We start from the raw sequence: 26,454 nt of genomic DNA on the forward strand, positions 1-26,454 counted from the left end.
ACCAGCTATTCGACCCTCTTCTCATCTGTGGGCCGTAGTTAACTCTTTACCGTTTCCCACTGTTGAGCAGCTTAAGTGTTTTGTTAAAACCCAGGCAACCCAGTGAGTTCTGCTGGGAAGTCTTTCACCTTTCATTCACTGATCCACCACTAAGGAAGGTGGCCGCAAACTTAATTAAACCACCAAGGTTACACAATCCTATCACGGGACGCCTGTTTGAAGTAATCAAGTAAGGAGAACAATTCAAGTGAATAGTTGCTCCCTGACGTTGTGAAAAAATGCATTAATTCCTATAAAAATGATGATTCAAGAAAGCATAATATGGATGTTTTCTAGCATTAATGGATCCATTCCCTAAAGAGACCAGTTAGAGCCCTTGACGAATTTGTTTTATGTGAAGTAATGTTTACTTCCTCTACAGATTAGCCATGCTATCTCCTTATCTGACAAAACTGGAAATCCCGCTCAGAAAGCTCTCTGTATCTATGTAAAAAAACGGCACTTCTATTTGTTCAGATGCTATTACTGATGTGGCATGGTGTGTGGGAGAACACGTTTTAAAGACTGATACCATTAAAGGCTTGGAGGTCCAACACTCCCTCTCCACCAATTGCATGCTGCCATTGTTTAGATAGGTAGTTCCAATTACAGTGTTTGGTGGGGAACAATCTGTCATATTGCTCATTCTATCAAGACGGGAACTTTGTGTCTCCTGATCGGGAGGAGTACGCTCAGTTTGGGAACCTTTTTGTGTTGCAGCTTTGAAGCTGTAATGTTATCCAATAAGATGGACAAAACGCTGAGCAGATTAAGGCCCTGGCCACGATCAGATGAGCTTATCTCAACTGGACAAATATTTGAGCTGTCACCCCTAGTTGTGGAAGTTACCCACCTCCTGAGCCCCTGGTTACTCTTAACCCTGCAACATGATTCAAACTAGGGGGCTTATAGAGGCTAAATGTATTTAGTAATGTGTTAACTATCCACTGCAGAGATGATAGGGCTACTAGCTAGCTCTACAGGTGGTAGAGCCACTGTCCGGCTCACATTAGAATTCACCGATGGAGGGCTCTTAGCATTCCCAACCCATGCAATGTTGTAGTATACTTAGAAAGCCTGCATGAGAGTGTACATTGCAATGATAAAGAAAACAACTCTTGAGAACTTACATATCACTACTTAAATAAATACAAATCACCGAAAGATTCACTCAATGAAACCAGAGTGATAAACAAAGGCTTGGAGCTTGGAGCTGCTCTCAGGCCGAAGCAGTAGGATGAATGACCTCCCTCCTTCCTGACCTCCCACATTGGCCTTTCATGACTTCCAAAAAGAGTCTCAGCCTGCTAGAGGAAGTTTCCAATTTCGGCCTTGCATGTGGGAAAATATGTATGTTACTGAGGTAATCTTTTGTCTGGGGAAGTAATGTGGATGGGGGTGCAAAGGTCATCAAATGCAGCGTGTCACCAACGCCAAGCAGGAAGGTACTGGACTTTTGAAATGGCACTTTCCTCTTTCATGTCATAACATAAATAAAACCACTCTAAATTATTGGTGATCTTGAAGTCCACCTTGAAGCTTCTGGAAGTCTCCAAAATATTTAGTAGGCCTATTTATGTTTAGAAGAGCCCTTGTCCATATATAGGATGTCAGAATTTAACCCAGCTGCTGAAGGGTGGCAAAACAAGGCAAAGACCAACCTGTCCAGTCGCTGCCTGCTTATAAAAACACTACTACCACTTTAAATGACAAACTGATTTTTTCTCTGCTTCCCCTCAGTGGTAAAAGTGGAAGAAAGTGTGATATACAAAGGAAAAAAGACTTGTAAATTCCTCTCACACAAAAAGGGAAGGAGAAAGCACTGCACACAAGCACTTTATACAGTTCCTTGATTAGCCCACGGACAGAGGAAATAGCAGCCTTGTTTCACCCTTCGGGTAAGTCCCCTGTAGTTCAGTTGGTAGAGCATGGCGCTTGCAACGCCAGGGTTTTGGGTTCGTTTCCCACGGGGGGCCAGTATGAAAATGTATGCACTCACTAACTGTAAGTCGCTCTGGATAAGAGCGTCTGCTAAATGACTAAAATGTAAAAAATTGATATCCAACAAGGTATCCACTGAAATACCTCACATTTTATTTGCAAGGTACTGTATGTCAGTCAACACAAGTGTTGAAACGTGACACAGTAAATGTAAGGTTTCCTGATGGAAATATTACATAATTGATAAAGATTTATTATGCCATTTGCTTGGAAAGTGTAAAAAAACTATTACATGAACTAGGCGACTATGGAGCGTTAACCCCCAGGTTCAGGGTCTGTGGTGAGAATCCCAAAGCTGCTTCAGTGGTACTTCTTTCTTTCGACTCTCTTGACCTGCTCAGGACCCTGCAGTGGTGGGATGCTGAGTAGGGGGTTGCGCCTTTACTCTATTTTCCATTGATAACCTCAACTGCTGTCACCCAGCCTGCTGATTCAGCTGAATGGGGGGATATTCTCATTCATTTTGAGGGACCACTCACTGGCTCACACCACACACTCATGCAAGCACGCTCGTACACACACACACACACACACACACACACACACACACACACACACACACACACACACACACACACACACACACACACACACACACACACACACACACACACACACACACACACACACACACACACACACACACACACACACATACACACACACACACACACACACACACACACACACACAAACACACACACACACAGAGAGATGAGTGTGTGGTGAAATTCCATGGCTTGCATCCCCTCATGACCTTCTCAGTAAAGGGTCACTGTTCCCAAATACTGAGGAGTCTGACAGTGGACCCTGCCCCTAGCTGTTCTCCAGTCCCACAGAAGCCTGGCCCAGGGGAAGGCACCATGCCCCTGTAATCTCAGACAGGAATGCCCCTGCCTCCCCCTTCCCCCATTGGGCCCAAACAAAGGCCTCCTTGGTATCATCCATCCATACGTCAATCCCATGCGTCCAGCCTGCTCTGATCTGTGGATGTGGTGCCTGCCTGCCTGCCTGCCTGCAGCCTCGCACTTCCTTTGCAGTGAAAGTGAGATCAGAATACTTCCCCTCCCCGTCCGTTTCCCTGTGGCGGCTGGAAATGAGATCATTGTATGTGTGCTTCTGACCTGGATGCGGAAAATCAGTGGAAAAGGGGGATGTGGTGGAATTTGATTTAATGCTGCATCTGAAATGCTGCTGGACTCCCTCTATGGCCACCTCCCTCCCCACCTCCAGCCCCAGTGGGCAGGACAGGATGGCTATAGCTCTTGTATTTCCATCCAGGGGAATCTCAGAGGCTGTGTCTAATAGATTTCTGTTGCCAAATTACTGGACTGGACGCCAAAGAAAAAACATTCTCTCAATATATAATGTTTCCGTTGGTATGTGCTGTCATAAAAGAGGACTGCACATGTGTATTTGAGAGAGAGCGAGATAGAGAGAGAGAAATAAATAAATATTGCAGGCATACAAAGACCCACTCATTCAATTACAATTCAATTTGTACAAAAAGGATGCAATTAGCTTGTAAGGTGTAGCAAATCCAAACCTCTCCCATTACTATGGACCACAACCAACCACTGGATATGCTAAACTAGCCGCAACAATTGACTTCAGTCACATGGGCTTTCACAGGCAGTGCTGAAAAAAGGACTCTGTCTCCTCTAAGCCAGAGTGGACTGATCCTCTGCCCAGGCCAGATTCCAACCAGCCACTGTTGCATGGCAACAGCAAGCGCGGTAAGGTCTCAGAAATGACACAGAGTCTGAAGTCACATTCACATCCACTCATAGACTTTTCAGACATCATTCAATGGAATTATTCTCTAAGGGAGATGTTTTTTGCAAGGTGGGTTCACATTGCAGATGGCAAAGTCATTGCTTTGTTAGCACTCAGGCCATTTCCAGTAAGGCCGAAGACCTTTGCCAAAGCACTCCCACAGTCATTCCAAGTTTATTGGGACACCTACAAAGCTTTTAACAGAGGGTGGGAAACAAGACAATAGACCAATCGAAGCTAAGAAACATGTATTGGTCACATGGCTTTATTCCAGACAGATTGATCTGTTTTACTACATAAGTAGCTTACTGCATTGAGGGAGATTGAGGAGGAATGGAAGAACCCAATCCATGTTAGAGTATTTAGGGCGCAGCGGTAGCCTCGAGGTTAGAGCGGTGGGCCGGTAGAGGGTTACCGGTTCGAACCCCTGAGCTGCCTGTGGGGAAATCTGCAGGGAGTGATCTAGACATGATCCATACAATCTTATGTACTTTTCCCCTATTTCCCTCCACAGATCTGCACAGCGAGTGGAGTTGAAACTGCTGCTCCTGCTGTGTCCCTGTGATCGAGAGGGCCTCTCCTCTCCTCTGCTCTCCTCTGTTCAGCTGTCGTGTGTAAATCAGTGACAACATCAGCACACTGTCCGTCTGCTCCTGTCTATTGCTGCTGGGTCAGGTCCAAGCAGTAAGCGATTACACAATGTAAAACAGAAATCACAGGAGTTTTCAGAATATAGGGGCAAATGTGTTGCTGTTGTCCTCCTGAAGCAGAGATGACAGAGGCAGAGAGATATCTTGCTGGGCTGGGGAGACCAGAATACCAGAATGAAGTCTGTCTTGGTAACAGCTGCTGGTGAAGGTTGTTGGAAAGTGGACACTAGAGAAGCATGCATTCCAGAGTGCTGTAATCAGAGAGATGGCAGGGTTTCTTGGTGGCGCCTGTAGCTTTAATCCATTGTCTGACTCATCATTCACTTTCACCTCATCATTTATCATTCACTATCATTTACTTTAACCACAGCTAAGCTCAATGGCACAGGTTTTCTTGAATTCTTAACACGATTTAGGCACTAGTGTGTTGTAGAGTGCTGTATTCAGGGAAAGAGGCGAGATGACAGGGTTTCTTGGTGGCCCCTGTGGCCCAAGTGTTTCTGAGGGCCCCATTCGTGACATCACTGATCGAGAGTTCATGGAAGGCCTCTCTAGACACAGCTGCTGGTCCCACACTCAAGCAGGGGATCCCCCCCCCCCTCCTCTCAGCTTTTAGGGGTACTCCAGGGCCCCAACACATGAAAGGGGGAGATCCTGTGTGTGTGTGTGTGTGTGTATGTGTGTGAGGGGTGAGGGGTGAGGGGTGAGTAGAGGAGGGCAGATGTGTGTGGACGATCAAGAATGCATGTGGTCCATTGGCCACTGATAGTTACTCAAGCAGAAACAGGCAGTTGTGGACAAGAGAGAGGGAGAAAGTGAGATATAGACAGAGACAAAGAGGGAAAGAGAGAACACACAATGCCTGAAGAAAGTCACTTTCAGAGGGTGACAGTTTTATACAACACTGATTTTCCATCAGTTTCAATTCCTTGAACTATTTCAAAATGTTTTGAACTATTTCAAAATGAGTTTGAACTATTTCAAAATGAGGACTATTTTGTTCAATTCCATTGTGCCACCTCTGATATTGCACTGACCACTGAATTTCAGTTATGGGAAGTGACTCCAACATTTCCTTGTGTCATAATCCCTCATGTGTAACAACCAGCTACAATATTCTTCCAGTGACAAGTAAACTGTTGGCAATTCAGTAACAGAACCCTGGTGCCAACACTCATAAACCATCAGTGTGTCACCCTGGCATGGAGAATCACAGACAGTAAGTCAGCATGTGTCACAAGGGCATGAAGCCATCCATACTTGGTTATTCAAGGATAGGCAAAATACACCAGTGATTTTGATACAGAGACGGAATTCCAAAGTCAGTCAGTTGACCACTAATATGGTGAGTAATTCAACCAATTTGCAAAGTCATGGTAGAACAACACAGGCTGTGGTTTTTAACTTACAACTCATGGTCTGGGGCAAATGAGTTACTTCCATGGAAGTTCCTGTCAAACAGTAGAATGTGTCAAAAGGAAATCTATGAACAGCTGCAGAATATCAGAATATGCAGAATATTCAGTTATCAGATGGTCTGTCATGAAAGGATAACTCTCTAGAATGTACAAACACATCATTTCTAAATATATTAAGTGCATTGCAGTACCATACAGTAGCAGCCTGATACAAGCATTGTTTTATCATCCAGTTGCCTTCAGGATTCTTACAACACTTGTCTAAACCAGTAGTTTCTCTAATTTCTCCCTTCATGTCCTCCTGCTGCGACCCCCAACCCCTGGCTCTATCCACTGTCTGCCTCTCCACCACAAAACCTCTCTGAAATTCCACCCCTCAAACAATCGCAAGGCCACAGTCCTAATCCCCCACCTCCTAAAACCCAGAGGGACACACCGGGAGGAGAGGGGGGGACAGGAAGACCCGTGGAATGTTGGGGGGTGTAAATGCAGGGGACAGGGGGGGAGAGGGGTAGCAGAGACAGGGAGAGGAGGGACAGGGCTTAACGATTTGGGGGGCAGAGAGAGAGAGAGACAGAAGGGAAAGGAGAAGGGGACTATGGGAGAGAGAAAGAAGTCAACCCCTCTGACTGGGGTGTAGCGGTGGAAGGAAAAGAAAGAGGATTAGGCGACAATGTCGGACATCACAGAGGGGTCAGCAGAATTAAAGGCCAGCCCCGGCCGCCCTGCCAGGGGACACATGAAAGAAGGGCTTCCCCTCCCATGAATGGAGACAGTTCAAGTGCAGGCGCCCTTCCAGAGAGGGCGACCTGCAGCGCACCTCTCAGCCCCCCAGCCCCACTGTTCTGGCAGGCCCAGGCATTACTTTCATGTGTTGACACACATTGTCCCAGGGCTTCACAGAAACGTGCATTGGTAATAGGCCACAGGCAGAATAAACTTGTCCCATTGAGATTATTGTGGCCGAGGGGGTTGGGTTGGTGGGTGGGGTGAGGAGGGGTCTCTCTCTGTGTGTGTGTGCGTGTGTGTGTGCGTGCGTGTGCGTGCGTGTGTGTGTGTGTGTGTGTGTGTGTGTGTGTGTGTGCGTGTGTGCGCGTGTGTGTGCGCGCGTGTGTGTGTGTGGTCAATGGAGGCCTTAATTTTCAATATCATTCATTTTCACTTCATCATTTATCATTCACTATCTTTAACGTTTACTACAGCTAGGCTCAATGGCTTGAGTTTTCTTACATTTACATAGTGGGTGGAGCAGAAGAGAAGATGGGTTGGGTTACGTGATTATTAAGGACTATTATACAACGGGTGGTTTGGAATTCCCATTGTTAGAGCCTCTACTACTATATAACATATGTCTATATGATTTTTTAATTAATTAATTGTTTAATGTTCAGACAGGCCACGACAGATAGTGTGTCACAGTTTACTAGATCTTTTGACAAGGTTTCAAGTAAAGTTATCGGGAAAACCAATCCTGGTTTCCATTGGCTGACCTCCAGGAGGCCAGGCTCAACTAGGAAACATAACGTTTCTCAACCCTGGTCCTGGGAACGCAAAGGGGTGCACATTTTTATGTTTACTGTAGCATCTAACTCACCTGATTGTATTCAAAGACTAAAATGAAACACACTGATCTAGACTATGATGAAAAAGTTCCCTACACTGCCTTTTACCGGAACCAGATTTAGCAAGGACTGTGTAAATGAGCTCATAGCGTGTGCTGATTCCACACACAACCAAAAACCTTCCACTTCCACTGCTTTTGTTCTTCATAGACAGGAAGACATCAGAAAAGGAAAGTTTACTATTCTGTCTGTCCTTAGAGTCCAAACACAATGAAACGTTTCTGTCCTGATGGCTGGGAGGAAGTCATTTGCGTCCCTTTATTGAAGTGCCCAACGAGCGTGAAAATCAACACAAATAAGTCTGGAACAACATACAGTACAATATTAGCATACAGTACAATGACTGTCTAAGCAGTCCCAATCATACGATGGGGACAGGGCCTGGCTAGGTGGCACATTTCCGTTACATTGTGTTAGGAGCTGCACTCTTGAACCCCCTAGGTCCACTGGCCTAGTCATTATCACCGAACTGAGGAGGATGGTCGGAACGGGTCGGACTGGTCCCCCATTTGTTGTTCAGGAGGTTCTTCCTTCCTGCCTTCCACAGTGCTCACAGACAATGGGAATTGCTATATATAACACCCCTTCCTTCCCTCCAAACATGCACGCGCAACCTTCATCCTCAAAGGCTGCCCTCCCCCATTCTCCCCGACACAAAATAGGAAGACGAGGAACTCTTAGTTTTATAACAGGGTCTAGCGGGAGAAATGTGGTCAGAGGCCAGCATGCTTGTCAATTGGCCTGTGTTTATGGAGGATGCAGAATATTCTCTTACCTAAGTCCTAAATGTTCACAGGTTCCTAACGAATACCATAGTTAGCTCTGGCCACACTCTAATGTGCGAAATGTGTAGTCTGAAAGTGCTGAAGGTGTCAATCGCCACACCAGGATTGTTAAATGTTTACTGCTAGCACCTCAATGCAGAATAAATGCAGAAATAAAAGACACTACATGGGAAAGGGGAGTACAAGTTGATTGGCTGAAGTTTAAAGCTGTATTTATATACAGCCGAATCGGAATGGACTTGTGAAAACAGCCCCGGGGCCCAACTCCTCAGAATTCTCCCCACATGACCCAACTAGCAACATATAGCCTACACTCAATTTTAATTCTAAAGAAACCATTAGAACTGACAATGCAATTTTGGACAAGACCTGCCAATAAGCACAAGTAACAACAGTATAGCATTGCCAAATGGCATAGATAGCGCATTGGTGGATGGGAATGAATTAACATTTCCATTCCACCTAGATCTATCAGGGCCAGACGAGGGCTGTCATAGTGTTTGATGTCTGTGCCAATGTTAACATCAGGAAGAAAGGTGGTGAGAGCCTTAGTTTGAGGATAATAAGCTAAAGTAAGTCATTAAATTGGAGGCACAGAATGTCAGAGATCTTGTTAAGACTTCAGGTGTGACAAGCCCATTTCAACATGAGGACGGTTTATCAAATGTTTGGCACCGCAATGTTGATTAACAGATAAATGGATAAGGTCATTGACTGATTGTACATTTTGATAACACTTAACTGACAGGTATGTATTCATGAGTTGTAATGATTCATTACTCATGACTCATAATGAGCATGTATGGACTTGGCTGCGTCATTTGCATATTTTGTTGTAAAAAAAGTGTTATCAGTTCACTGGTTTTCAGCTTAAAATGAAATTGAAGTGATTGGCTCCCATGTGGGGACCATTAGGGTGGCTATTAACCATATGCATGTCCATTTGAATAACTTTCATGAAGTGTAATAGCAGAGTTGTGTTATAGACCATTATAACTCCATTCAAGTCCCATTACGCCTGTCTGTTGGATTAAAAGTCAGATATTTCTCCTTACCCAAAATCATCTCCCATAACAGATTAATGTTAGTTTGACAGAGCTGTTCTCCACTCCTATTCCCTGAATCCCTGCCTAATTTTGTCCTACTCACCCACCATCGCCAGGTATAGACTTGTTATAACATTCTATTCTTAGTGACTGGTGCTGGTGCTGGTGACAATAACGCAAACACTGCATCAATGCACATTAACAAAGGGCTAGTTCCAGACTTCACTCTACCTGCAGAAACTTCTCCATAAAACGAGGAAAGTAACACAGAGAGCTAATGGGCTCAGCTTATGAAGCATTTTAAAGGGCCTCCTGGGGCCGCCACATGCGTCATGCCTCTGTGTTGTTCAGGGGCTTGTTAAGACCCACTCCTATGAAACTAGAGGGGGAGAGAGAGAGAGAGAAGGAGAGACAGAGAGACAGAGAGAGAGAGAGAGAGAGAGAGAGAGAGAGAGAGAGAGAGAGAGAGAGAGAGAGAGAGAGAGAGAGAGAGAGAGAGAGAGAGAGAGAAAGAGAGACAGAGAGAGAGAGAGAGAGAGAGAGAGAGAGAGAGAGAGAGAGAGAGAGAGAGAGAGAGAGCTAGAGGGCACTCATTTATGAGGGTCCCTGGCCCAGTCCTACAGGCTTTTTTAAACATTTTTATTATTGTACTTTATATTGGAAAATATGAGTCTTCCTGAAAGCAGTGCTACTGCTCCCTCAATGACAGTATAAACACATTGCTTTCTTCTACCATGTGACCAAATGGGTTCTTCAATGAGTTTGCGTTCTTGGTGTTCAGAGGTTTATTGTGAAATGTGAGCCAATTGAATGTTGCCTTTGTCAGAATTATTTAATTTGCAATGCTATGAACATTCTGTGAAATAAGTAAATAAGGAAGTAAATAAGGATGTCAGTTGAAATGGTAATGTGTGTCCAAGTCACACCTGGCTCCAACCTTCACATTCATAGAGCTGTTGACTGATTCATGCTAATGCACACACAGGTACACGCACACGCACACGCACACACACACGCACACACACTCACACACACACCCACACACACCCACACACACCAAACACAAGGTAACATTTCAGGTACTGTACAGTTTATCACCTTGTAAGTAAATGAGCAGGAAGTGGCCCTGTCCCAATGTCAACACAAGTGTAATTGATAGCAGAGCAGTTACAGCCTTTTAGGCTCTGACTCGTTGCCATCCTGATGGCGATATGTAAAAGAAAAAATGCTGCAACTCCAATACAGAGGTCTCACAGCAGTCTATATGACATCCTGTGCCAAGCTTAAGCCAGCATAATCCACATTTCATCACCCGGCTATGATTCTCCTGTCTGTGTTGTGAACCCACTGACGGAAGCCATAATCTGAGCTCTACCCATCCCTCCCATGGTGAAACAGCAGACCAGCGCAGCAGACCAGTGCAGCCGTCCAGGCCGCTCCGCATCAGCGCTCCCATGAGGGCCTGCACCGATGGGCACCGCTGATTCCCCAGGAGCTGCAGGGCCACGAGTTCTGCTAAATACCTTCTCTTTGTGGAGCCCCCATGACGGCAGTCCCGAAAGCACATCCTTCCGATTCTAGGAGCGCAGACAAAACCAAAACAAGACAGATGGAGATTGCCCACTGTCACTCCGACACCTCTTTAGGACCACACAAAAGAAAACATTAGATTAGGAAATATGTCTGTTTGTTGAGAATACGGAACTCGGTGGAGACACTGTGCTTTGTCTAAGCTACGGAAGGGTATCAGGGCCACCCAGAGCCAGACACACAGACAAACCTGTGACCTGCATACGTAACTGAAGGTCCTGAGTCCTGACACTACCTCTAGCTCATCAGGCTCTACTGTTGACTGACACAGCAGACCAGGGAGCAAAGGTCCTCTGGCTGAGAGGGGTCAAGTCTGAGAGGGCCTGACTTCATCTGGAAATGTGCCTTCTATGCAACAGCTCTCTCAACAGGAAGCTCTATTCATCCATCAGAACCTCCTTTTGAAAGGCCTATTTGGCAGATAGTTTGACACATGTAAGAGTGGTGTATGCATAAAGTATGCATGTATACAAATCAAAAGTATGTTTGATTTCTGTTTCGGTGTATTCTTACTGCCTTTACAATGGAGGTGTGTGGTATGTTTTAGTATGTATGACATTGTGAAGAATTATCTCTATATATTTAATTACAGACTCAATGCTCATCTTAGACTAACACACATGTGTGCGCAGGCACACACACAAACAGGCACACACACAGGCACACGCACACACACACACACTTTACTTAAGGGGAAAATGTGGAGAGAGTTGATGGGACTTACGTGGGTGTGTTTTGGTATGGGGAGTCATGTGAACACATAGTTCCGTGCTGAGAGGGATCATGTAACTACACAGAGAGAAGGGTGCGTCTCTTCAATCCTACATTACTGAACAATGCAGGAGAGATTTGACAAAGGTCAAGCCAGGAGTTGAACCTTGCATGCTTATCACACCAATGACAGCTGTCTCCTACATATGATAGAGTATATTTAACAGGAAGTCTTCCTCCAGTATATATTTGTGTCACCTTTGAGGAGATAACAACTATAAAGATCAAAGCACAGAAAACAGATTATTTTATTACCTATTAATCAACAAAAACCAATAACCTAAAGATTGACACTCTTTGGTCTTTACCGTGCATGTTTCGCAAGTGCTGTACTGTAGGGACAATATACTTTCTCAACAGAGGGCTACAAGAGGAAAGGCAGACTTTTCAAAGAAATCAACTAGCCTCTTAGGTTTAAATTTCTATATTGCTAAACTTGATGCACAAAACACAAAAAGGTATTGATCAACTCTGCCATTCAAGAAGACCTTCCTCTTGCTACAGTATATGAGGTCCCAGAGAATGATTGTGGACTTTGGACTCAACAACTGCTAATGGTTGTTCTCTGGCGTTCCTGAGGTGAGTTTGGTCCTGAGTTTGGAAGGGTATGCCTGGAGTGACCCTGACCTTGCCGAGTGGCCGAGGGCAGGGCAGCACATGTGGTTCCCTTTACCTTCCTGTCACATGTCTGGATCCCATCACTATGTACCAGTGAGGGTAAATAACCAGGGCTCGGCTTGGCTGAGGAGATCCAATTACTGATCTCTGTGATCAGGGGCTGGAACTATAGCCATGGCTTTAATGGCCAGTGAACCCGCCGAATAGTGGCCAACCACTGGGCTGACTAGATATTGAATGTCATTATCATTACACCGCTTTAGATTAACATACCTAGTTTTTAATTTTCAAACTTAGGGACAATAATGTGGATAGCAAAAAAGACAATACGTCTGTGGTGTCTCAATGTCGTGCTATAATGCAAATAGAAAGAGTCATTATGAAAAGATGTGAAAAAAGTACACGACTGAGGGTCATCAATCAAAACCCTGGGTTCCAGGATAAGTGAAAAACCTCATTTGTACATTTCCACAAGTTGAAAACAATGATTGATTTGTTCTATGATTGACTGCTTTTATATGAAACCGGGGGAAACATTTAGTTTGACACACATGCAATTTGAATGCTTTAACACCTCTTCTTTGACAAAGAGACTCACCTATGGGTACCACTACTCTCCAAACACAAGCTAGGATACCTCCATAACTTCCTGTCTATGCTACATCCTTTTGGATCCTGGAAAAATTAATAATGGAGAGATAGCAGGAGTGGGAATATGGCGGTAAAATACCAATGTGAATGTAGTGTGGTATCTCATTCTATGCTTTGGTGGTAAATCACAGTACTGTAGAATATGTTTCTTTAAGTAAATCTAGGGATAGCAGGCTTTAATGAACCAGTGCACCATCTGAAACCTTCACAGACAGAGACTGACAAAAAATAATACAATTAATTGATAAACGAATCAACTAGATTAAGAGAATGTTGTCTTGGCTCAGGCTCTGAGAAAGGGAACTGTGCTATTCAGAAAGTTTTAGGGGAGAGGAGGACTGAAGGCTCTCTTATTGGTATCACCTCGCATCGGCTGTAAGGGGGTTTAGCTAGTGGGGGTGCAGTACAAACAAACGTGTTGAATGGGGTGATCTCGCTGCACTGCTGGCTCCCGAAAAGAAAAATACCCTCTTTTAGAAATTCCAATCTGGCTTGCGTTATTTGTCTCTGCACATTGTGCGGGGGGCCGCTGGCACGTTGCGTAAGAGGCCGCGTGGCTGCTCTGGCATGCGGGTGGTGAATTACTGCGGCAGATGGTAGAGCCACTCTTCTGGGGGGCTCCGCGCCATGCCAATGTTCCGGGTCGGGTGCCCCTCGCCCCCACTGGCCCCCTCTCCTCCTTCCTCAACTCGGGAACACAAAGGCCCTAGGAAGTAGGAATGAATATCCCGATGGAGCGGTGTGCCGAGGCGTGAGCCACAATCGCAGCTATCAATCACAAGCGCTCCTAAATGCTGGGCCACGCTGCCACTGCTGCTGGATGCCGGACTGGGCCTCACTACAGCACTTCTCTCCTTTGTCCAGGATTGCGCCAAAACACAAGGTCCAATGTCCCTGATCATTTACAAACTTACATTGGCTTTTCCCCCCAGTGTGGCTTTGAATTGGTCACAGTATCAAACTCCGTGGCTGGTTAATGATTCTGTTTAGTCCTGCTTTCTTTCTTGTTAGAGAGAGACATTCTAAAGTTTTGGAGGTGTTTTAATGTATTGTTTTGACATCTGTATTGTGGTTTTGTTCCATCGCAGCTAAAACATCTGTTGAACCATACTTTAGAAATAAATAAAAGTTCATTTGTTTGAACAGGAGGTTGACTTAATGCTTTCTATGAATTTCACATAAAATAATCACATGGTTCTTTCTGATAGCTGTCTCTAATATATCACACTTGGCAAGTACTGCGTATGAAATTCCTGAAAGTGTTCACTCTGTAGTCCGGGCAAAACATAAGATAGTTGCTTGTGAATCATACAAAGGTCTTAGGGATGCTGCACATATATTGCTTATTGGGTGACACCAGAAATGTAGAAACCCCCTGAATTATGTTTTAGAGCCTCCAACATCAATGTTTATCAGGGTCTCTCTGATCTTTATAGGACAAGTTCTCCCAAATCTGGGGCAAGATGGACATGCTTTATATCTATTTTCTACTTTATCATTAGGGATGGGAGCTTGTCTCTGCAAGTGAGGTATTTACTATCGCCTGTGAAAACGCATAGCAAATGATGACTTATCGGTGCAGCACTCAAGGTATTACAACTATTCGAACAGAGCCTTCTTAGGACCTTTTGAAAATGTGAGAAAATCTTCCACTGGCTGCTAATGACTGACTGACAGATGTTCGTTGTGCAAGTTTTTACTGAGAACTTACTGGATGTAACTTATAGATAGCCTACTCTACTGTATCTATCTACAAGAGGGAGGAGAATACTGTATGGCCTATTCCTCTTATCACCATGTTATGATGCAGATAAATGTATTTATAGATGACAAACAGATGTTTTTATTGAAGCTCATGAAGGAGATTAAAATGGCCTCCAGACAGGAACAAACACAAGGCGGCAAACCTTTAAGTGCAATATAATGGGATTGATTCAAAATGACTGCCTTTTGTAAACAGTCATGATCCCTTTTGCAGGCCCTGGTTGCCTTCCGGCAGAAAAGGAGGCGCGTAACTAGTGGGAGTGATTTACATAACCAATAGAAGGCCATCAGTTAGCTCTGTAGTGATGGAGGGGGTTTCCAGGGGGGCTCGGATGGAACTTTACCTAGAAAAAATTACTAAAGTGACATTTTGGCCCCCCAATCGTGCTTGGCTGATTGTCAGGGACTGAAGGTTCTATTTTAAAATAAAAAAATGGGAGAACAAGTCCAGGTTACAAAACTATGGTTTATTTGTATGTATAGACATGCAGAACAGTATAGGCTTGCTTTTTTTGGCTTGCTGCATGGCACAGTATATCATGCACAAAGAAATCCCAAAACAAACACACAATTGACTTTCTTGAGATGTACATGTGAGAACCTGGACAACAAATCGAAAGCATCTTCTTATCTGTGGCTGTGTACAGGTCATCAGATTAAGTCTGCACACCCACTCCTCTTTCCACGATCATCATTCATTGCATGCATATGAAGATGTTGTTAGTGATATTATTCAGCGGAAGGTAGGGCACCTTTAGAGGTTTACAGCCTTTTCTTTATGACAGACATTCCACAATAACCTCCAGTCACTCATTGTTGAGATGCTGAATGATTGACACATCAAAGCTGATTGCCTAACAACAATCAGTCAATTAAGCTCTCCTCTAGGGTGAAGTGCAGATCTCATCTCTCCGGCATGAAGTCAATGGGTGGTGTATGTTTTTCAGCTGGCATCAAGACAAGGAGCAGGCATGGAGGCTGATAGTGAGTGAAACAGGCAAACGCCAAGGCAGTGGTGGCTCCTCCAACCAGGCTCCTGCATTAGGGAGTTGAGCATACAGAGTGGCAAGGCCAAGGCACTCACTACTGGGAAGACTGCATGTCTGCATCCCAAAAGGCACCCTATTCCCTATTTAATGCACTATTTTTGATCAGGGCCCATGGGTACATGCACATCTCAGATGAGCCCCTGTGACTAGTGAGGTCCGGCCACCAGACAACCTGCCCGCTCGACTCCATCCCCTCCTCCCTTCTCCAGATCATCTCTGGAAACATTCTCCCATTCCTCACTTCCCTCATCACTCATCCCAGACCACTGGCTGCGTCACCTCTGACTTTAAAATGTCCAGAGTCGCTCTCCTCCTTAAGAAACTAACACTCAACCCCTCTGATATAAAAAACTACAGAAAAACAAACTACTCTCATCCCTTCTTTCTTATCTTTCCAAAACTCTCTCTGACCAACTCTCTCGCTATCTCTCTCAGAACGATCTTCTTGACCCTAACCAGTCAGGCTTCAAGACAGGTCACTCAACCGAGACTGCTCTCCTCTGTGTCACGGAGGCTCTCCGCTCTGCCAAAGCTGACTCTCTCTCCTCTATTCTTATTCTCCTAGATCTATCCGCTGCCTTCGACACCATGAACCATCAGATCCTCCTCTCCATCCTCTGTGTGTCTCAGGCTCTGCACACTCTTGGATTGCATCCTACCTGCCAGGCCGCTCCTACCAGGTGACGTGGAGAGGATCTGTGTCTGCACCACGTACTGGTGGTGTCCCCCAGGGCATGGTTCTAGGCTCTCTCCTCTTCTCTCTATACACCAAGTCACTCTGCTCCGTCATATACTCACATGGTCTCTCCTATCACACTCCTATTACATTTTACATTTTAGTCATTTAGCAGACGCTCTTATCCAGAGCGACTTACAGTTAGTGAATACATATTTTTTTTATACTGGCCCCCCGTGGGAATCGAACCCACAACCCTGGCGTTGCAAACGCCATGCTCTATCAACTGAGCTACATCCCTGCCGGCCATTCCCTCCCCTACCGTGGACGACGCTGGGCCAATTGTGCGCCGCCCATGAGTCTCCCGGTCGCGGCCGGCTGCGACAGAGCCTGGATTCGAACCAGGATCTAGTGGCACAGTTAGCACTGCGATGCAGTGCCTTAGACCACTGCGCCACTCAGGAGTTCCTATCACACTCAACTATTTTTCTCCTTCCCCCCTTCTATCACCCAGGTGGCGACACGCATCACTGCATGCCTGGCAGATATCTCAGCTTAGATGTCGGCCCACCACCTCCAGCTCAACCTCAACAAGACAGAGCTGCTCTTCCTACCGGGAAAGGCCAGCCAGCTCCAAGACCTCTCAATCACGGTTGACAACTTCACGGTGTCCCCCTCCCAGAGAGCAAAGCACTTTGGCATGACCCTGCACAACACCCTGTCATTCTCTGCAAACATCAAAGCAGTGACTCGCTCCTGCAGGTTCATGCTCTACAACATCTGTAGAGTAGGACCCTACCTCACACAAGAAGTGGCGCTGGTCCTATTCCAGGCACTTGTCGTCTCCCCTCTGGACTACTGCCACTCGCTGTTGGCTGGGCTCCCTGCTTGTGCCATCAAACCCCTGCAAATTATCCAGAAGGCAGCTGCTGCTCAGCCTAGTCATAGCTCTTCTCTGTCCTGGCACCCCAATGGTGGAACCAGCTTCCCCCTGAAGCTAGGACAGCAGAGTCCCTGCCCATCTTCCGAAAACATCTGAAACCCTCCCTCTTAAAAGAGTATTTTAAATAATCCCACAGCACCCCCCTTGCACCCCCTCCCCCCACCACAAAAAAAACCTGACTGTCGTGAACTAACACTCGCATGTGACTTTTTCCCCCTTACTAGCACTGACTTTGCTGATAGCTACTTTATTGAGGAAAATGTACGTACTACAACTGAGATATGTGGTTGTCCCACCTAGCTATCTTAAGATGAATGCGCAACTGTAAATCGCTCTGGATAAACGTCTGCTAAATTACTAAAATGTAAAAAAAAAAAAATCATGTAAGCTGACATTGAAAACAAACAGTGACTTTACCTGTATCAGGTAAACACGAGCCAGGAAGTTGACATTCACATGTGACATTCTCACGCATACACGCACTTGACGTTCATACAATAATGCATACAGGCACGCTTAAAGACACAAATACAGCACACACTGTACATGCACACACATACGCACAAATACACAAACACAAATGTACACACATTGGTACATCCAGAAAACACACACAGCCTCTCTCTATGCAGCTGTCTGGCCTCACAAAGCTCAGCCTGTTAGACTAGGAAGAGCCAGCTGGACTCAGCTCACCCTCATCCCCGCTCAAAAACAAAACCTAGCCCCCACTCCCTGTCCCTGCCCTGCCCTCTCTCTCCCACCCCTCCACTCATTACCGCATGACAGGGGACTTGCCAAGTGGGCAGCTGTCGGCATGGGTGGCACAGTGTTAGAAACAGAGAGGGAGAAAGAGAGAGAAAAAGAGAGAGAGAGCTCCACCCATTGCAGCTCTGAAGACACAGAGACACGTTAAGCGAATGAGCACAGAGCACTTAATCAGTGTCCTGCTCCCAGCCTCCAGCCCCTCCCTTTACTTTCCTTTCGTCGGCCCTCAGAAAGGGAGCTGGACATGTTAATGGCTGTATCACAATCATAATTGCAGCCTTCCCAATCACGTACGTACGGAGGTCTACCGCACAACATGGCCCCAAAGCTCCTGTCCTACTGCTGCTGCTGGACCACAGCGAAGCCCTCAGACCTCAGCCTCCTGGGGCAATTATTCACCATTACATGTAATTGGGAGCCATGGTGGGGTCCATCAAAGGCCTAGCCGTCCCGCTCCTCCACAGGGAGTGACACTGTGCAGATGTCCGCTCATAACCCCACTGAGTGGCCTGGGAGGGAGCAGTTCGCTGGATTCATGTCTCTCCTTCGTTCCTTCCTTCCTTCGCTCTGTGCAGTATTGTTCTGTCACGGGGTGTCGTTTAGGGCCGGAGACGGACCCAGATTAGAAAGTGTTGACCTTGGGACTTTGCAGCTGATCTTGAGAAATCATAACCATCTCATCTGTCTCTGTGTCTTTTCCTTTCATTATCTTTCTCTCATTCACCTTCTCACGTCCTCTGTATCCCTCTCTCTCTCCTCCCTCCCAGATGTGGTATGCAGTGCACTCCTCCTTCATCATGGCTCTCCAGTGTTCCCTTTCCCAGTCAGAACAACCCAGGCGGGCTCTACTCCTCTTATCAGATGGAGCCAGGCAAGCAGGATGGGGCCAGTGTGGATCCAGCTGCTCCCAGGAGCAGGGCGCAGTCCCACTTAATAGTTCTGCTGGCATCCCAGGCCTCGCCCCACTGGCATCCCAGTCACAGCCAGGCAGGCTGCTCCATGGGTGGCACGCCTTGGAAACAGGCGGCAGAGACAGAGAACGTGGGCATGGGGGAGACTGGTAAGACAACACAGTCCGTCTGAGGGAGGTTGTGGATAGGTCATGTTCAAAGTATGGTGTTCCAAATAACTTTGCCGTTAGACCCATTGCTTCCCTAGGACCAGTACAAAGCAATCATTCCGACATGATAATGAGTCTACACGACGCTGAGTTAGGAGGACCATTATGCTGAATCTGATCATAACATATTGAGATAGAGTTGAAATGAAATGTGCTTGAATATGTAGCTAGAGCTAAATAGAACAGTTGTCAACATTGATCAAGTTTCTGTTTTCATATTGGTTGTGCTACCTACCTAGAAGGCCAATCAGGGTCTTAGTGTTCTAAATCATCATAATTGATGGCTGTCGGATGTGTTAGTATTATTATAGGTGCTCTGAGATTTGTCTCCAAATAAATAAAGCTTTAATTTATAAGCATGGACATATATTCTCCTGCCTGTCTTGAATGGAGTGTAAACAGCTTTTTCTGTTCAGCCTCTTCATGTTCCTGCATGTTCCCACCCTCCACCCCTTCCTTCCAACATGATCCTGCAGGTGAGGGGATCTTCAACACCAGGTGACTCTAGGTAAGAGCTAAACCTTTTTTCAAAGATGACACTGTAAATGCATGGACCGGTAGGTTTAAGCTGATCTAGAATCACCAGTAAAGCCCGGGTGTCACGCTCTGGCTCCGGGACTTTGTATGTTGAGCCAGGGTGTGTTCGTTTCGTGGTGTTCTGTTTGGTTGGGTTGTTCTATGTGGTTGTATTTCTTTGTTTGAATGAGTGACTCCCAATCAGAGGTAACGAGTGTCAGCTGTTGGCTCGTTGTCTCTGATTGGGAGCCATATTTAAACTGTCTGTTTTCACCTTGTGGTTGTGGGTTTTTGTTCCGTGTTCAGTCAGTGTTACTGTGGACTTCACGATCGTGTTTTGTTTTGTGCTTGTGCTTCAACTAATTAAAGTCATGTTTCTTTCACACGCTGCGCCTTGGTCTACTTCGCTACTAGACGATCGTGACAGAAAAACCCACCATACAAAGACCAAGCAGCGTGTCCAGGAACACACGCAGGAGGTGACGCTGGTGGATGTCCTCCTCGGTTGGGGGCAGATTACCGAGGAGGAGGCCGTCCGGTACCGGAAGGCGATGAAGGGGGAGACCCAGGCAGGAGTGGAGAAGCGGCGTCAACCGGGCCGTGGTCGGAAAGGCGAGAGGCACCCCCAATAATTTTTTAGGGGGGGGCACACGGCATGGGCGACTGGGCAGCAGGAGGCTGCCACAGGGCGGATTGGGAGATTAAGAGAGGAGGCCACCGGCTTTTGGGGGCCAGAAGGCAGGTTGGCGGAGCCTGGATGGAGAGCAGAGCCAACTCCCCGTACTCAGGCATGGCAGCATGAGACTGGGCAGGTTCCGCGGTATGCGGAGATGCGCACTGTGCCGCGAGTGGTCCGGCATAGTCCGGTACGTCCTGTGCGAGCACCCCGCACGTGTTGTGCGAAGGTGGGCATGCAGCCAGGACGGAGTGTGCCGGCTCAGCGCTCGCGGCCTCCAGTGCCTCTCCTCGGTCCCGGATATCCTGCGCCAGTGTCACGTGCTGTTATGCCAGTACGGGTACACAGCCCTGTACGTCCTGTGCTGATGCCTCACACAGAGTGTGTGAGGGTAGGCATTCAGCCAGGACGGGTTGTGGCAGCTCTTCACTCCAGGTCTCCTATCCGTCTCCATAGCCCAGTCCGGCCTGTTCCTGCTCCACGCACGAAGCCTACGGTGTGCGTTGCCAGCCCTGTTCGGCCTGTCCCTGCTCCACGCACCAAGTCTACGGTGTGCGTCGACAGCCCTGCCCGGCCTGTTCCTGCTCCACGCACCAAGTCTACGGTGTGCGTCGACAGCCCTGCCCGGCCTGTTCCTGCTCCACGCACCAAGTCTACGGTGTGCGTCGACAGCCCTGCCCGGCCTGTTCCTGCTCCACGCACCAAGTCTACGGTGTGCGTCGACAGCCCTGCCTGGCCTGTTCCTGCTCCACGCACCAAGTCTACGGTGTGCGTCGACAGCCCTGCCCGGCCTGTTCCTGCTCCACGCACCAAGTCTACGGGGTGCGTCGACAGCCCTGCCCGGCCTGTTCCTGCTCCACGCACCAAGTCTACGGTGTGCGTCGACAGCCCTGCCCGGCCTGTTCCTGCTCCACGCACCAAGTCTACGGTGTGCGTCGACAGCCCTGCCCGGCCTGTTCCTGCTCCACGCACCAAGCCTACGGGGTGCGTCGTCGGCCTGGTCCAGCTCGTTCCTGCTACTCGCACCAAGCCAAGGGTGCGAGTCGTCAGCCTGATCCAGCCCATTCCTGCTACTCGCACCAAGCCAAGGATGCGAGTCGTCAGCCTGGTGAGGTCCGTTCCGGCTCCACGCACCAAGCCAAGGGTGCGTATCGTCAGCCAGGTCCGGTCCGTTCCTGCCCCACGCGCCAAGCCAGGGGTGCGCGTCGTCAGTCCGGTGCCTGATCAGGTCAGCTACTCCACTACGGAGTTTGAGCAATCCGCTCCGTCTATGTCCGGTCCAGATCCAGCCAGCGGGGTCAGACCGGACCGGGGGCGCTACGGGGTGATTGTGGAAGGGTGGTGGTCAAGCCCGGAGCCGGAGCCGCCTCCGAGGAGAAATGCCCACCCAGCCCTCCCCTGTTTGGGGTTTTGAGGCGCGGTCGCAGTCCGCGCCTTTAGGGGGGGGTACTGTCACGCTCTGGCTCCGGGACTTTGTATGTTGAGCCAGGGTGTGTTCGTTTCGTGGTGTTCTGTTTGGTTGGGTTGTTCTATGTGGTTGTATTTCTTTGTTTGAATGAGTGACTCCCAATCAGAGGTAACGAGTGTCAGCTGTTGGCTCGTTGTCTCTGATTGGGAGCCATATTTAAACTGTCTGTTTTCACCTTGTGGTTGTGGGTTTTTGTTCCGTGTTCAGTCAGTGTTACTGTGGACTTCACGATCATGTTTTGTTTTGTGCTTGTGCTTCAACTAATTAAAGTCATGTTTCTTTCACACGCTGCGCCTTGGTCTACTTCGCTACTAGACGATCGTGACACCGGGTGTACATACTATGCTCTAGGGATCTGATCGTGGAGGTGGCCTTGCAATTTCAGGTCATCATGACTTCTCTCTAAATATTTATATAGGAAACCCCTTCAACTGCTAATTATGGATATAAGTGGAAAAGCCTCAATAGTAAATTATAAAGCAGTGAGATATGTGCCTCCTACACCAGGGGTGTAGACAGGCCAAACCAGCTGTTAGCTGTACAGAGCTGTGAACCCAACCATGGGGTGATAATGGTGGAGTGATCTATGAGGAGGAGTGTGTGTATGTGTATGTGTGTGTGTGTGTGTGTGTGTGTGTGTATCTTGGCCGTCCGTGGTTAACCCCTGGCAGATCGATAGGGGCCTCTATCACTATGACTTATGGTGACATGGTGCAGGATGGGTGTGTCAGCCCGCTTCTGCTCACATTCCAGGGTGCTTGAAGCAAATCTAACGCAGACGCAACCAAATATTGCTATAACCGATCGCACCGCACCGCAACACTATAGTCACGGCATGTCATCAAAACGAATTGCCCTGTGAGAACTGTGATTAAAGCAAGCTCTCCAGATTCCAAACCTTCCTTGCAAGTAATTATTGTTTAGACATTGAAACCATTTGTAGAGAAATTATAGGAAAACCATTTTTTATAAATCCATGCTATTTAGGTCAAATACCCTTGGGTAATCCGATAGAAATATATACAGTGGCAGCAGTTTTAATGCATTTCAAAGGCTTATAAGATTTTAGTGTTTATATGTATACTAGAGGAATGCTATTGAAAGTTAACCTCCAATGCTGCTCAGGTGCGATCCTTCTTCTTTCCAGAGAGGCAAGCCACTCTTGACCTGGAAAGTCAGACACATCGCTGACAGGAAAAAAGAACAGTTAGAAACTCCTTTGATTACGAAACCCAATCCCTGCATGCTAGTTTCCAAAGACAGTTATTTTCATAGATTTGCATGGTTTTGCATAGAATTTGAAAGGCAAACTTTGGCTGGCCATGTCTTGTGTAACAGTTTTGTAGGGGGAAACCCCAGTGGTTGACTGTGATTAATTTGACATAAAGGTATCCATATGCAGCAGCTGTCTCTATTGCTCCATTACTCCAAAATAGTCCCATGCAGCTCCTTGTGTACAATAACAAAAGACTCAGTCCTTCCTGTCCTGAATATAAAGTACACTTATTCCCCTTCCTTTCATGTGTATTATACTCTATGACAGCCTGACTGTATGGAAACCTGTTGGTTAATTCCTGCCCAAACCCAAGTCAATTACCAGGGAAATGGCCTGGTAAACCTTAACATTGGAATGAGGGAAGGGTTACAGGCTTCTCTGAATAAGCCTCTCTTGAAAAGGCGTTGAGCTCAATGGACTATCTGTCAAAACATGTTCAGGACCATTTCCGATGACTAACCCAAGCTGATATTGCAGAACTTATGTAAACAAAGCCTGTTCTAACACATTAACAAGTCACTTTTAAAAGTTTTGTAAGTTCCGGCAGTAACAGGGAACACTGTCAGGTCAGAGTGCATGAGATACTAATAGCTTCTCTGAAAAATGTGACATATACAGCACATAGATCCATCTTTCCTGATAAAGAAGCTTTTATCAATGTAAACTGGCTTTCATGAAATCCAGGAGAGGGTCTCTCTCTCTCTCTCTCTCTCTCTCTCTCTCTCTCTCTCTCTCTCTCTCTCTCTCTCTCGCGCGCGCTCTCTCTCATCTCAAGGTAATTGAAAAACTTGTGCTTTAAGATAGATGATAAAGGACCTAGTGACTGACTGAAGTCTTTCTGTTTAATGATCTTCGTAAGACAAGGCTTTAATGCAGCAAATGGGTATACAATTCTCTTAAAATGCTTGTGTTGCTTTGCCAGTGTCTGAACACAGGACATCACGAGAAATAGTTCACTGTAAAAAACAACAACTATAAACTGTTTAATAAATAACATGAAGACATTGTATTAATGCTATGCTGGTCAAAGGGTCTAGTATGCCATTGTGGCACAATCAGAATAATATCTGGCTCCATGTTCAAAACAGCAATCTAAGGATAGAGGGAAAAAAACTCCTTCACCACCAATAAATTAGATTTGCTGTAATGAAATCGAACAGCTACTTTGACAACTTTTAGCCGAGTAGAACTATTCCAGGAATGTCACGCTATTTGCAGGGGCCTGTGCATCGACATCACCAGTGAATTAGTCTACCTTTTTTCACTGACACAACAAGAGGCTAAGTCATTACTAGCAGCGTTATTGAATCAACCAGCTATTTATAATAATAATATGCCATTTAGCAGACGCTTTTATCCAAAGCGACTTACAGTCATGCGTGCATAAATTTTTGTGTATGGGTGGTCCCGGGGATCGAACCCACTACCTTGGCGTTACAAGCGCCGTGCTCTACCAGCTGAGCTACAGAGGACCACATATTTCAAAGACAAGAGTCACTCAGAGGCCATTGTGGAATTTCAGGTTAACTAGACTAACTGTAACCTGGTGAGATCATCTTGCTGAAATCCATTGGTTGTCTGTTCATGAAATAATAAATAATATTAGGTGCCATGATCACACTGCTGGTTACATATTCCCTTAGTTTCATGGATGATCACCTTTCTACACAAGTAAAGGAAATTAGATGCAATAGGTCAAATACCTTGAAGAACCATTATGCTACATGCTGACTCTAGACTCTGCACTGATACCTGGGATAAAAAAATTTCTTCCAGGAGTAACACCCCAAGCTTTACTGTACCACCCATAGAGTTAGCTAGCAATCAGAGGGGTTGGGTTAAATTCGGAAGACACATTTCAGTTGAATGCATTCAGTTGTGCAACTGACTAGGCATCCTTCTCCCAATCATTTGCAGTTGAGCAGCACAGAGATGAATGTGTCAGCCCAAGCAGAAATGGAACATCCAGCTGCAGCTACAGTTAAAAGGAATATATCATGGCCTTTAACATGATCAGGGACGTTCTCAGAGAAACTACCATTGATAACACATCCTCCATAATTTGGTGACTATATTTCATAACTAATCCTCTCCACCACATGCAGAATGATTGGCGTCCCATGATTACAAATATGGAGCAAGTGGCCCTGCTTCAAAGCTGCTCCAGAGCTTAGTGCATGGCTCCCCCAAATTGAGTCTAGCTGTCATCTTCGGAAGAAAGAGGAGATTTACTGTCAGATATGTGTGCCCAAGGTCTTTTGTTTGGAATTATCAGAGATATCCGGTCTGTGAGGCTAGTGCACACACTCAATGTTCCCTTCCTCTTTCACTGGACTTCATATTGCAGCAGTTACAGTACATTTCTATTGTTGCAGTGTGCACCCTACTGCTAAAATACACACACCACGCATGCTTGTACACACACACAGTCGCACTACAGAAACATGTACACAAAGAGACACGTACACATGCTCACAATCATGCAAGTTTATATCAGTTTACCCTGCAGTAACAAATCGTTATACATCTCCTTTCCATCAACCAAAGACTTGAAAGGGAGCCAATGCGCACTTGGTGCATTAGACTAGGGCCTCCCTATGCACACCCAGAAACCCCAAATGACATTTTCTTTCTTTATGAGAGGGGTAGGAACTCCCACCCACAAAGCAGGATGGGTAGAGGAAGCGTTTTCATTTTTGGAGCGACGGACTTCCCCTCTGAGAGAGCTGATACTGTCAGCTTGTCTGTCGTGGGCTCCCACTTAGAGCTTCATGTGATTTCCTTATGGACTCCTAATGACATTAAGCTATTTCTGTCAATGGCAGGGTGCTGATTGTCCCTTGTATCCTCAACCCCCCCCCCCCCCCCTCCAGCCACCCAGACCAACCAAAGACTTCATACTACCAATGTTTTTCAATGAACCAATGTCAATATTGTACAATCTCATCACCTGCTAATACATATGCATAAAGAGATGCAGTTGCAAGAGAGTAAAAAAACAAAACAATGCTCCAATAATCTATTAGAGACTTAAAAATATCATCCATACCTGCAGCTGATAGTTCAACGACCAGAACAAGCTATTTATATGTGGTAGTTCCTCTCTGGATGAAAGTTGCTTTCCCCCCTCTTCATATGACCCCACAGGATGTCATCAGATTCCACTTCCTGGTGCTCTAAACCGTCTTCCTTTAGCTCTTAAACACAAGGCCATCCAGCTCGACTCAAGGACAG

The 26,454-nt window shown here is 46.4% G+C and overlaps 1 protein-coding gene across 1 annotated transcript; it reads left to right on the forward strand.

The window, feature by feature from the left end:
* Nucleotides 1-19,024: 19,024 nt before the first annotated feature.
* LOC311111907 (uncharacterized protein) lies at nucleotides 19,025-22,230 on the forward strand. The gene is made up of 3 exons (XM_084154827.1): nucleotides 19,025-19,224; nucleotides 19,701-19,792; nucleotides 20,215-22,230. Exon 3 carries the CDS (start codon nucleotides 20,631-20,633, stop codon nucleotides 21,888-21,890), a length of 1,260 nt encoding a protein of 419 aa, XP_084010953.1. The 5' UTR covers nucleotides 19,025-19,224; nucleotides 19,701-19,792; nucleotides 20,215-20,630; the 3' UTR covers nucleotides 21,891-22,230.
* Nucleotides 22,231-26,454: the final 4,224 nt, after the last annotated feature.

Source organism: Coregonus lavaretus, assembly GCF_964263955.1.
Source record: "Coregonus lavaretus genome assembly, chromosome: 37".
NCBI classification, from domain to species: domain Eukaryota; kingdom Metazoa; phylum Chordata; class Actinopteri; order Salmoniformes; family Salmonidae; genus Coregonus; species Coregonus lavaretus.